Source organism: Doryrhamphus excisus, linkage group LG5 (assembly GCF_037039965.1).
Source record: "Doryrhamphus excisus strain RoL-2023G ecotype Guam linkage group LG5, RoL_Dexc_Guam_v1.1, whole genome shotgun sequence".
Classification (NCBI taxonomy): Eukaryota; Metazoa; Chordata; class Actinopteri; order Syngnathiformes; family Syngnathidae; genus Doryrhamphus; species Doryrhamphus excisus.
The window spans coordinates 2,372,193-2,385,384 of NC_136361.1; the positions used below are offsets into that span (position 1 = coordinate 2,372,193).

Consider the following 13,192-nt stretch of genomic DNA (forward strand, 5'->3'; position numbering starts at 1 on the left):
CGTGATTCACGTTGTGAGACCTCTTATGAAAGAGAAGCTACAGTCTCATCATGAGATGCTGCGTCAAATTGGACAAAATAGCCCAACTATGAGAGGCCGACATGAAGCCTGTGTACCGAGTTTGGAAGAGAATATAACACACAAAGTATTTGTCTCTAATACGGGTGGCGAGGGCTCGTGTCACAAGATCTCTGCTTGAGGGCAACAGGCCTGGGACCATAAAATAATCACCGAAATTGAAATGAACTTGTTCATTTTGCCACCATTAATTTATTGTCATGTGCATGCGTCTGTTTTACTTGTCTCCCGCCTCCAAACAGGCAGGGAGAGGGTTCACTCTGTGCATTTTTTGTGTGTCCTATGGTCTCTAATGGGTGGAGACGGGGCCGTCAGCATACACATAGTGCAGAAGAGTGTAACATAGATTGCAATATAGCGTCATATATTACATTTTTTTGCTTTGTATGTTTTTTAAAATTAATGTTATCTTGCCTTGTAGACCCAATCTGGCGTATCGTCTCACCTCGTGAGCAAAAATAAATGACCTGATTGATTCATTTGATTAAATTTTTCACACTGCCACTCTTTAAAAGTATATTTTACAAGCTTTTGGTGAAATGTAATGTAAATGTAATAATAAATGTTTGGGTTGTTTTCAATGGAAATATCGAATATTGTAGTTTCGTCCTGGTCCGCTGAACTGCTTCAAAGCGTGGGTCACCTGTGGCGGTCTTTCAGGGATGGGTTTATTGCGGAGGGCTTGCAGGGCCTTCATGGCAGCGTTGTGTCTGGCGGCTTGGCGAGTGCGTCCCTCCCCGATGAACTCGTGACTCCCCACGGACAGCTGCACATAGAAGATCTTGGGAATAGGATAATGGTACCTGGAAAAAGGGGGCAAAACAAGGAGGAGACTTTAAAAAATTAGGAGCTGTTTATGCCCCCACAATGAACCTCTTTGTCCGCCTCGAAAACCCGTGACGAGCTCAGAAGACGCTTGAACATTACGAGAAGATTTAAAGCATTTAATAGTATTGTGAAATTAAAAGTTCACCCGCATCCACATTAGGGTCAATTACTACACAATGCCCCGTCGCCCGATCACCTGACTAATGCTTGGCGGTTCTTTCTCACTTTACAGTTGCCAAACAAAGAGCAAGGACACATATATCCTCTCCTCTTTCTTCTGGCCCTCAACATAGATTTTCTTCTCTTTCATTGGGTCCTGACAGAGTGGGACCGAGCTGTCACCAACTTGATGGAGCGGTCTGCAAGTCCATGTGGTGATACCCCCTCCTGGGTCAAGGGGGCGGAGGGGGTGGTGTCTGCAGAATGGACGGCAGGCAATGAGAAAAGTAGTGGGAAAGCTAACAAGAGATGGGAGGAGGAATCCCATGTTTTTAATATCCGCTTCTTATGCTTCCCTGCCAGCACATTCACATACATGAGCGCACATAAGCCCCCCGTATGCGGCAGACGTACGCTACATGATTATTCTCAGAAATACATTCACAGTGGAGGAATTTACAGTCAATCAAAACAAGCATTCCAGGCGTATCTTTTCACACCGTGCGGCTTTATTTTCCATGTATGTGCTTCCACTCATTTCCAGAAGCTTTAGAACACCTGGCAACGGAGCAAGGCGGACATTCCATAGCAGTTGTACTGTAGCTCACACTTACGTGGTGGCTTGTGGTCTTTTGAATACAAATTTGTTGATCCGTGTTGTCGAGAACACGGATCATTTTGTTGAACGATGGAACCAGATTGTCGATGTAAACAGAAGTGGTTCAGTCAAAACGAGCCATGACTTGTGACCTGGATTTGGGAGCACACAGCAGACTCTGGGGTTGTTCAATTTACTTATTTTTTATTATGATTTAAAGCTTTGACCCCCAAGTCCGCCAAATACCAACAATGAAGACGCCACAGAAAGCTCAGTTTGATATTTATATACTGGTTGGAACAGCCATGTCATAAATTCATAGTCAAGTTCATATTCAAAAAAACATAATATGGACTTGAATGGTTTGGTTGTTTTGACTGGCTCTGCACGCTTGGTGTTTTTTCTAACATCGAGTTCTACTCGCGTCAATGCACTCCAGACTTCATTATACGGGCTGCAGATTGCCTGCACTCAGTAAATGCAGATCGACGTATCTGGAAGTCCTCTGGAGCGCTTGGGAGTGTGACTAATCACAGCGGAGTGGGCGGTGGTGGAGTCAATTAAAAAGAGCGTTTTGGGTCGGAAGCAGAAAGATGTGCAGATTCTGGAACATCTCGGAAGCTTTCTGTGTGGGCTATTGTGTGGAGCTGCTCTGTACGAGTCCACAAGTCAATACAAAGCACCGAAAATAAGCATAATAGGTCCCGTTTAAGCGGGTTGTCCATGCCTTCAAGCTATGATAGTGCTTCTTTACTAACAAGAGCCTCTAAATAAAAATATCTTCACCACTTATTTCCTCAATTTCCTCCATCTCCAGCCGCAACAGAACTTAGAAAAAGCATTTCACTCCCAGAATGGCAGGAGGTTCTTCCCCAGCCCAAAGCCATCCTTATCCATCTGCTCTCATCTCCTCCTGGCCACAGGAGCCTTCCCTGGGCGGCGGCCTGCCTGGCCCTCGCACGTCAAGATCGGCCCCGGGGTCTCTGAGGACATGCCAAGTGCAACATGGGCTCTGGCCAATGGCGTCCAGCTAAGATGGGAGCAGCTGGGGCTGGAGCGCGGAGTACAGGTGCAGGGAGGAAGAGATGGAGGGATAAGACGAGGAAGACGAGAGGAAAATGGAGAACGGAAGAGGGGGATATAGAAGGGGAGGCCTGTGGGAGACCCTAATCTACAACGTGGGAAAGAGAGGGCTTTAACAAGGGCGAGCGAGCCAAGAACACGGGAGAGCGCACGTACACGCAGCAAAATCATGCTCACAAGAAAAGGCAGTGGAATCCCATCAGTGCAAACTGGCCGGCTCGGCATATACAGTACATGTTATCAATTATTACTACAGAGGCCGGGGCGCCTATATGGGGGGTGTGCAAGCTGCATAAAGGGGAGAACGAATAAAAACATGTGATGACGTGTGTGAGCGTGTTTGGTAGTGGACTCTAAAAGGGCATCAGCTACCTTGCAGCCTGCAGTGTTGCAATCCCGTGATGCAAATGAACCAATAATCACACCCCCCCCAAACACAAACGTGATGAAAGTCTTTGATCCATCAAATCGTCGTCATGGGAACCGAGAGATACGGACGTTCAATTACTGCTGCAGATGACAAGCTGACATTTTGTGATTGTGGCAAGCAAACTACTTTCCTGGGTGGAATCATTGAACCACACTATTGAATTGGACTGCTGTGGAACGGTGCTTTACATCAAGTACAGTGGAACCTTGGTTTTCAATGGAAATTATTGTCTTGGTTATCGTACGGCCAAACTGTGTACAGCCCTATGGATTAACATACATGTTTTTTGGAAGGTGGGAGACCCCCCCAACACAAAAGGGAACACACAGATGCACAAAGATCGAAACCCATCTCAGCTGTGTAGCCAACCACTAGTCCACCGTGCGGCCCCATTTACATTGATATGTTTTTTGCTGTTTTAAAACTGGAATTATTCTGTACAAAATGCATTTGGGTTCATTGGATTTGTATTTCTCATGGAAAAAAAATGCCACAGTTTTCATGGATTAATCACACGAATAACATACTCTGCAATCAATTAAGGAAGAGAAGATCGACATTATTATCCAGTTAGATAAAATCCAACATTGGGTTTTGTGGTTGAACAGGAGAATTACTCCAGAATGCTGAAGGAATGCTAACCGCCATGTGTGTTATGCAGCAACGCGCAGCATAAAAGCGGGCGGGCTTTGAAGTAATTACAGACCGCATGTTGTCGTTCTTGTCTTTTGGATGAAAACATCGGCATCATACACTTGGCGGGGGCAAAGAAAGAAAAACAACACGACACGCAGCTCTCTTTGCGTCACCATTACAACCAGTGACCACACACGCAAAACAGACTTTCACTACACGGTCGCACACCAACAGCAACACAATGCAACACAGCCGGCGCTGCTTTGAGAGCAAAAAGAGTGACAGAACTTTGTGTGGAGAAAAAAAAAAAACGACTTGGACGGGGTTGCTCTTCCTCCAGCTGCATTTTCTTCCAATCTCCTGCCAGACATGTACTTCTTTTCCCTCCCTCCTCCCCTCATACTTCATTCCCTGCGTTCATCATTAATTGTTTTTCTTCCTCTCTGCCTCACGCAACCGCTAATGCACAAATTCATAATGATGTGACGCAAAAAAAAAAAAAAACACGTTGTCAAGTAAGACCAAACAAATGTGGCTTAGAGTTTTCTTGAAATAGACACCACTAATCCATCACGGCAAAGTGGATCGGCTGAGATATCGGAGCGAGGTTGTTCTCATGACATTTGCTTGTGGCGGTAAATAAAAATCAAATCAGGAAGCATCAACATTGCTTTCCTGAGAGACCAGGACCGCTTTGCCATTCAAAGATCCAGCAGTCGTGTCATAGCAGTCATAGCACGACTGATAAGTTTGTTAATATGTAAATATAAGAAACAGGAGATCATCAAATTAGTCAATAAAATATTCCAAAGTCATTATTCATGAAAATGAGTTTTGTAAAGCAACATGCCCCCCCCAGCCGGGCACAATCTCCATGCACACATGCTAACCCAGGGGTGGGCAAACTACGGCCTGGGGGCCACATCCGGCCCGCCAAGTGTTTGAATACGGCCCGCCCAATCTTTCCAAAGTATTTCATTTAAACTCAACATACAACCTGGCATCATGGCCTGAGCCAACCTTTTGATGGTTTTATCAATTTCGTTTTTTGACATGGTCTGTTGTTTACAAAGTGCTCCTGAAAAAAGGGACACAAGCACATAATAATAATAATAATTATTATTAATAATAATAATAAAAATAATAATTATTATTATTAGATTATTATAACATGATGATTATTATAATGATTAATATAATAATTATATTAATTATATATAATATTATTGTTATATTTGCATATTTTACATAATAATTATTATTATTATTTTAATTTTATTGTAATTATTATATTTTATTATTTTTAAAATATTTAAATATAAATATAAAAAAATAATAGAAGATTGCATGACAATTTTACAGATACAATACCAGGTGGACTGTTACGTGTAAAATATATAGTCTGCCCCCCCGTAAATTTTGTCATATCAATGCGGCCCGCGAGTCAATAAGTTTGCCCACCCCTGTGCTAACCCCTGCATCAAAAACCTGAAAAAAAACAACAACTGTCCTTATTATATACTGAAGAATTTTTGCACATGCAAACCAAGAGGTGCCCAAACCAAAGCGTGTCAGAGCTTTTCTTCTCGTCACTCTCACCACAGTCAGCAAACACCATCAAAAAAGGGGTGTTGGAAAGAAGGGTCGTCTTTTACAGTCAGACCGACGTACAAATGAAAACCAGCGCATTTTAATCAAGAGTGTCAGAACTGAGAGCATCCATTGTTTCTACCAGCTTGCTGTGGTTTCCCTTGTGCAAGTTCCGTAATCAGTCTCGGGGCCCTCCTTCTGCGCTTGGCTCAGGAGAAATCAGAGCCCCCCCCTCCCCCACATTAAAATGACCCCAGGGCTCTCGTAATGGCTGACTAATGGTGACACATCGGGTATCACTTCCAAATATGAGCATTTAACAATAGTATTACTTAGAGGGAGGGTTTGGTTACTAGGTTAAAAAAGTGCATAATTCACCATGGAAGTAATACCAGCTGCTTCGATATGGTCTTTGATTATCTGACTGAAAATAAAAATGAAAATAACTTGGGGCAGTATAATCCTTTCCATAATAATTACACCGTGTGTATATTTATGCCACATAACCTGGGAAAAAAAAAAAAGCATCTGAACCTCTGTGCCCTCGGAGTGCCAACTTGGCTGGATGAGAGGGAACCGGTCTGAAAGCAGACCCCGCCGCCCTCATTAAAAGTATTATTATATTGTGACCCGCTGTTTTATGTTCATTGTCATCAAGAGGGAAAATGAGTTCCTTTGTTTTAAATACAAAAACACACTGGCGCCATTTTCCTGATTTAGCTGTTCGTGCCTTCATGATGCAGGGACCGAGCGGGAAAAGTAAAGTACAATGCTCGTGGCTTTGATTTTGTCAGTCGGTATTTATTAAAGGGGTCCTTGACATGAGTGGTCAACTTTACTTAAATGTGCTATATATTGTTTTTAAATTGTGTTTATCCTACATTGTTCAATTTTTGATAGCAAATGATAAATTCGAAAAAAAAACAAGCGTGAAGAGCTTGACCTTGGAAGTGATGTCATGGGGGGGGGCAGCTGTGACCTAAATCAGGGTAAACTAACTTGATTCAGTATAATTTCCAATCAAGATAGTAGCCGTGCCACAAGGGTGAGTTGCTGCTGGATGTTCACAATATCTGACAGCAATATCCTTACTTTGGGGGGGGGGGGTGGCAGTGACAGCTGTGTTCAGGATTACTGTGCCTGTTGTGAGATCCTTCAAAGAGTCTGGTGTATCTTTAAAATCATCTTCTGAATGCCTTAATTGTGTTACTACTTCATTTCCACATTCTTAAGCTGGAAAATGCTCACTTTAGACACATAATAGGAATATAAAAACTGCGTATTGGACTGAGCGGTTATTTGCGGACGTCTATGGCGGTGCCTGTTCACTGCATCTCACACACACACACACTATGATGTCAAATTTTCCACAACTAAAAGGTGAAAGTTCAACATTTGCTGGAACTGCGAGAAGCTTCCAGCCCAAGAACGGCGCATAAGAGCGCTTCAGTGTCCTGGGAAAAAGTCGACAGGCTCCACGCGGCGAGGAGGTCAGCCTTCGTGTTTGACTCACGCTGTCAAACACGCCGAGACCAAGCATGACAAAAAGATCTTCGGCCGAGGCGAGCTCTCTCTCAGCGCTTGGACGGCGTCGGATGGTTTTCACACTGAAAAGCAGCGAGTCAAAAGGTGGAGCGGTGCATATCAGGAGTTACGCAAACATGAACATGAAACTCTATTCCGCTCAACTCCGTGGACAAGAAAGCAGAGACGAGCCTGAAGTGATAGCGAGCCTGCTAAGCTCTCCAAATGTTTGTTTTGGATGCCTGCGCTCTCAAATAAAATATTGCTTTACGAGTTTACACCCATTTGCACAATGCCGACGTGTTCTTCTTTGGTCTCGCGCGTCTCCTGTGGTTATTTATGTCACGTGTGACGCCACGCATCTGATTTACTCGAGCACGTAGACGCGTGGTCATACGTGGATTTGAAGAAATGGAAGCAATAAAACGCGGTGCCTCTCCTGCGGGGGTTTGGCAGCTGATGATGGGATGGAGAAGAGACAACATCTGCGGAATGCATGAGTGGACAAAAGAGCAGGTCGAGTCCCGACTGGGCTGCAAGGACCCAACATGGCCACTGGGTTGTGTACAACCAACATGATCAACTTAAAGAGGGAGAAGGTGAGTGATGGGAGGAGCTATGAGGATATCAGATATCTTCCACGAAGAAGGAGATGGTAGAAAGTGTTGACTAGAGAAAAGTGCTCACAGGCAGATTTAGCGCTTTTTTCTTTTTCTCCCCCCCCCCCACCCCCCGACAGTGCAGATGTCAGGGCAGACCAGCCAAGGTGCGTCTGGTAGATGGTGCTCGTCTGAGCCCTGCGGGTAAGACGGAGAGATTCATTTTTCAAGGATAAGTAGCTTTCACTGCAAGGTTCCTTGTATTTCTTACATAAGAACGTACAGTATGGAACACTTGTCATTGATTGGACAAGGACATGACTGCAAAGAGCAGCTCAATCAGTAGTCAGCGCCATGCTTGCCTTTCATTCAGAGTCTTTTCCACAATGGAAAAACACATACAAAATAAGATTATCGAGCAATAATAATGACAAATATCAAGTTATATAACTTGGAATCTCAACTAAACGTGTTGGTCTGCTGTCATGCATGTCAATATTAACACGGGTCCTGCTTTTTTTGGCTTTTTGGCGCGTTGTGCTACAGGTATTGTTTATCACATGCAGCACTCCTTTATCGGGGTCAGTTGGTTTCAGACCCATAAAGGGAATTCCTTATTTAGAAATCCAAAATTTTCAGAGTTACTCTGCTTGCAACTTTGTAAATACAGTTTTTAACATTAGAGACCTCCAGACATGGAATAACACCCCTATAGTCACTTTGTGAATGGTTATTTGTCTATATGTGCCCTGTGATTGGCTGGCGACCGGTCCAGGGTGTACCCCGCCTCTCGCCCGGAGACAGCTGGGATAGGCTCCAGCAACCCCCGCAGGTTAAGCGGTAGAAAATGAATGAATTCATGAACATTAGAGCCCTCTAGACATGGAATAACACCCCTATAGTCACTTTGTGAATGGTTATTTGTCTATATGTGCCCTGTGGTTGGCTGGCGACCGGTCCAGGGTGTACCCCGCCTCTCGCCTGAAAACAGCCGGGATAGGCTCCAGCAACCCCCGCAGGATAAGCGGTAGAAAATGAATGAATTAATGAACATTAGAGCCCTCTAGACATGGAATAACACCCCTATAGTCATTTTGTGAATGGTTATTTGTCTATATGTGCCCTGTGATTGGCTGGCGACCGGCCCAGGGTGTACCCCACCTCTCGCCCGGAGACAGCTGGGATAGGCTCCAGCAACCCCCGCGACCCTCGTGAGGACAAGCGGTAGACAATGAATGAATTCATGAACATTAGAGCCCTCTAGACATGGAATAACACCCCTATAGTCACTTTGTGAATGGTTATTTGTCTATATGTGCCTGTGATTGGCTGGCGACCGGCCCAGAGTGTACCCCACCTCTCGCCCGAAGCCAGCTGGGATAGGCTCCAGCAACCCCCGCGACCCTCGTGAGGACAAGCGGTAGAAAATGAATGAATTAATGAACATTAGAGCCCTCTAGACATGGAATAACACCCCTATAGTCACTTTGTGAATGGTTATTTGTCTATATGTGCCCTGTGGTTGGCTGGCGACCGGTCCAGGGTGTACCCCGCCTCTCGCCCGGAGACAGCTGGGATAGGCTCCAGCAACCCCCGCAGGTTAAGCGGTAGAAAATGAATGAATTCATGAACATTAGAGCCCTCTAGACATGGAATAACACCCCTATAGTCACTTTGTGAATGGTTATTTGTCTATATGTGCCCTGTGGTTGGCTGGCGACCGGTCCAGGGTGTACCCCGCCTCTCGCCTGAAGACAGCTGGGATAGGCTCCAGCAACCCCCGCGACCCTCGTGAGGATGAGGTAGAAAATGAACGAATTAATGAATGAATGATGAGGGATTATGGAATATCATGGCATTTCTAATATTAACATTTCATTTTGCAGTAAAGGATCTGATTTGTTTAATTTGTCCACCAGATGGCGCACAATTCTCCCATTTAAAACATGCAGTACACGAATGTGTGGATGACGGTATAAATAATCGTGCATGTTGAAAATAAACTAAAGGACTGACATGTGAACAGCTCCATTAATATGTCAGATTTGGGAAACGACACATCAGAGCGAAACAAAGGCAAAGAAAAACAATGTTCGAACACGGTCCCATGCGCTAATGTCATCGGGCAGAGAAGCCAGCAGACGTTCATTCTTCAAGCTGACACAATGTTCCTGACATAACCAAATTAGGTGTGGGAGAATGTGGGTGGCCAAAAGGCTGTTCGGCCTTGCTCCTATGCGTGGGGAGGGGGCCGGGGGGTCCTGTCCCAACTCCAAATTCTGACAGAACACCCCTCGGGGCAAAGGCGGGAGTAGCGGAAAAGTAGGAAGAACATGGATAGACTCAAGAAAGAGGTTAAAGACAAAGCCAAGGACCCCTTGTCACATGACACGGAATCCCTGCGGTCGCTTTTGACTTAAGCGGACTCGTAGGAATTGGGCGTTCCAAAGATAACAAGAGTTTACGCCTAAAATATGTTGCTTTTTGATAGCATAAATGACTCATGTTCATGACTGGAGCGGGATTTCCACACTCGGCTGAGCGGGACTCGAGGAGCATGAACAATGGCGTGGTTACGACACCACAAAAGATCAATTGCTGATTTTAAAGTGGACTTGGATGCGGTGAAATGATCCGCCGGCCCTTTCACCATAAATAAGATTCATTAAGACGCTGATGAATGCTCATTACATATCATCGCCATAGTTTCTCATCAAAGCACTTTCTGAATGAATCAATACGAGTCTTGGCGGTGATTAGAGCGCTGATGGATCCGAGCCAGACTGGCCTTTTAATGGGAAGATTCTCCATCAACATGATTCCAGATCACTCTTATTCATCATAAAAGGTAAGGACATGGGCATACGAGAACCTTGGTTTCACCGCCGCGTCATTAGCATGACGGATTGTGGACATAGCCTGTCACTCTACCACATCGCGGGAAGAGAATTCATTTTCACAAGGTCCCGCTTTCATTAATCCGGGGCTCAGCCACACTCAAAGAAAGCGACCTCGTGGAAACATAAATGACCTTGAGGTAATGATTGCCTTCTCCTCAGCACCACTCTGACTCCCTTAAAATGTGGCATGAGGAAACCGAACCGAACCCGTCCCAGGGACAATAACGGGCTAAATCGTGGAAAACACATTTTGCGTGCATCAAATGGGAGAGGATGTGAGCCCGATGCCAGGCCGTCTGCTGACAAGACCCGTTCAGCCAACACTGCCACTCCATCAATACTTCTATTTAGAGCCTCCTACACTTTCTTTAAAATAAACTTTTCCTTTCACAAACGTCAAACTTGCATCTTTGCTCCATAAAAGCACATCATACAACATCATGATCAAATACATATATTCATATTCTGTATTAGGGGTTACAAAATGGGTGCTCCGCCAGCCTGTTGTTTTAGCACACCGTGATAAAACAAATGAAGAAACACTGCCATCTGCTGGCGAAGCCCGGTTACTCACATGACTTGGATTCAACTGTAATCAGCATCAAGCTTACTCTGGATCCGTTTTACACGTTATTTTTGCAGTTTTAATTTTTTTGCATATTATTTTCATATCATGAGGATGTCTTTCATGAACATCTGATTTATGAATTTTAAGCTCTGCTTCTTTTTCAGGCAGAAAAAATATATACACATTTGGAAGTTAAAAAACATATATATATATATATAGATATATATATATATATATATTTTTTTTTTTTTAATATTTAAGTGTGCAATTTCACACCTTTTACCATTTATTAAAACAAGTGTCAGGATACATGTGTGGATATAAAATTCATGTATTCATTTAAAAATCATTTATATATAAATAAATACATTAAAAAGTATATTTGTCATGTTTATATTTGAATTAAAAAAAAAATTAAGCATTCTTGATATGTTAAAGTTTGGGGGATTTTTTTTTATATTAAATATGACACTGTAGAGAAAAAGAATAATCACTGACAAATCTCAGGGCCCAATAATAATTCTAATGGCAATATGTAGGCCGGACCACCACTGTCTCCATCATTTGACCCCCCCTTCACCAAAAGTGCTCACCTTTGGTTAAATATGCCTCTGAAGTTGTAGCAAGCTCTGTAGTTGGGCAAAGGCTTGGGATCCAAAGGCCTGTAGATGGCCGGCTCTCCTCTCTTCATGGCAAGACCGTTGAGCTCCACTGTGGGTGTTATGCTGCCTGTGTGAGGACGTACACAGTGGACCCGTGTTGAACAATCAATGGGAAAACGTGCAAATACAGGGTGGGCGGGGTGCGGGACAAATAGCAATTTTTAACTAGCAGAACAGAACATGAACCAAGAACATTGCAAAGCTTAACTTCGGCACATTTCGGCACAGTCGTGACCGTGGGATGTAGAGTCAGAAATACACACCGCACAGCAACCAGGAAGTGAAAAGGCAGCGTTGAAGAGGGGGACTTGCAATTACCTGGATTGCTGTTGACGTCCACTTTGGGCGAGCGGGGCATGGGCCTGGGAAGCACGCTCTCGGCCAGGGCTTTGGCAGCTGTGGAATGCTGGGCCTTTTTAATGCTGGTGCCCTCTGCCTCCCAGACCTGCTCGCCGAGAGTCAGCTGCACCGTGAAGATCTGAAACAGCGACACCCAAAGGCAGCAACTGCAGTATTAAGACTTTAAGACGCATATGTGGTACTTTGTTGCAGTAAAACATACTATTTACGAGACAAGATAATTAAATATGCCGCATATCTCCATCGTGGATGACAGCATTTACAATTACACTATTTAAAAATACAATATTTCACCATCAATATTTCGATGTGGTTTCTGTGCAAGTGTCTGTCACTCAAACTCTGACCTCAATAATGCACTTTATTATCAATTCATTCACCTTAGCGTGCGCAGGGCCTCTCTCACTGAGGAGCTTGTACTGAGGCTGGATCCGGTTGAAACGGGCTAACTCATTCACCAAACACATTGGAGTTTTCTCTTTAGGGTTTGCCATGTTCTCCTGGGGTGAACCTGAAACGCACACAAAACCTTACACATGTCAAAAATATATATATCCAGTAAATTGTGCTTGTAGGTGGAATAGGTGTGTTCCCTGACATGCATTAATTATTCCCCTCTTTTTTAGCTGTTTTGATATCTTCAGATAAGAGAAAAGAAAAGAGAAAGATGTGTGTTTATGTTTCACATAAGGATTGTGGATGTTGGGCTAAATTCCCCTCAAAAAGAGGAGTTTTCCTTTAGATTGAAGTGGGGTGATGGTTGATGGTTTTTGGCGACACCTAGTGGCCACAATTGTTAAGTTATGCTTGTGATGCAGTGAAGCACACAAATTGAAAGATTCAGAGCATTTTGTACGCTTTTTGTGAGCGAATACTTTTCTAATACGCTTCTGCCTTGGTGACTGTGTCTGTAAGTAATGTGCAACTATGATTATATGATGAGAAATGTGCTATTTTTAGCAGTGTCATTTCATTTGTTTTATTTAGCTGTTTGATATGTTTCTACACACCAGGATGCAACCAGGAATCATAATGGAAGGTAATCAGGATTAGATTAGATTCGATTATAAGGGGAAAATATACAGATAGAAAAAAGATACATGCAGTATACTGCTATCTACTATAATACCAGCCATGATGTTTAGTAAAAGGTACCACAGAGCACTGGGAAATCATC

At 43.8% G+C, this 13,192-nt stretch overlaps 1 protein-coding gene across 1 annotated transcript in view; it reads right to left on the reverse strand.

The window, feature by feature from the left end:
- stau2 (staufen double-stranded RNA binding protein 2) overlaps window positions 1–13,192 on the reverse strand; it is a 59,388-nt gene that overhangs the window by 43,786 nt on the left and 2,410 nt on the right. The window contains exons 3-6 of the mRNA XM_058059775.2: window positions 12,396–12,526; window positions 11,974–12,133; window positions 11,587–11,722; window positions 722–881 (exon numbers count right to left, since the gene is read on the reverse strand). Of these exons, the coding sequence (XP_057915758.2) occupies window positions 722–881; window positions 11,587–11,722; window positions 11,974–12,133; window positions 12,396–12,526 (587 nt within the window). The remainder of the gene's footprint in view (window positions 1–721; window positions 882–11,586; window positions 11,723–11,973; window positions 12,134–12,395; window positions 12,527–13,192) is intronic.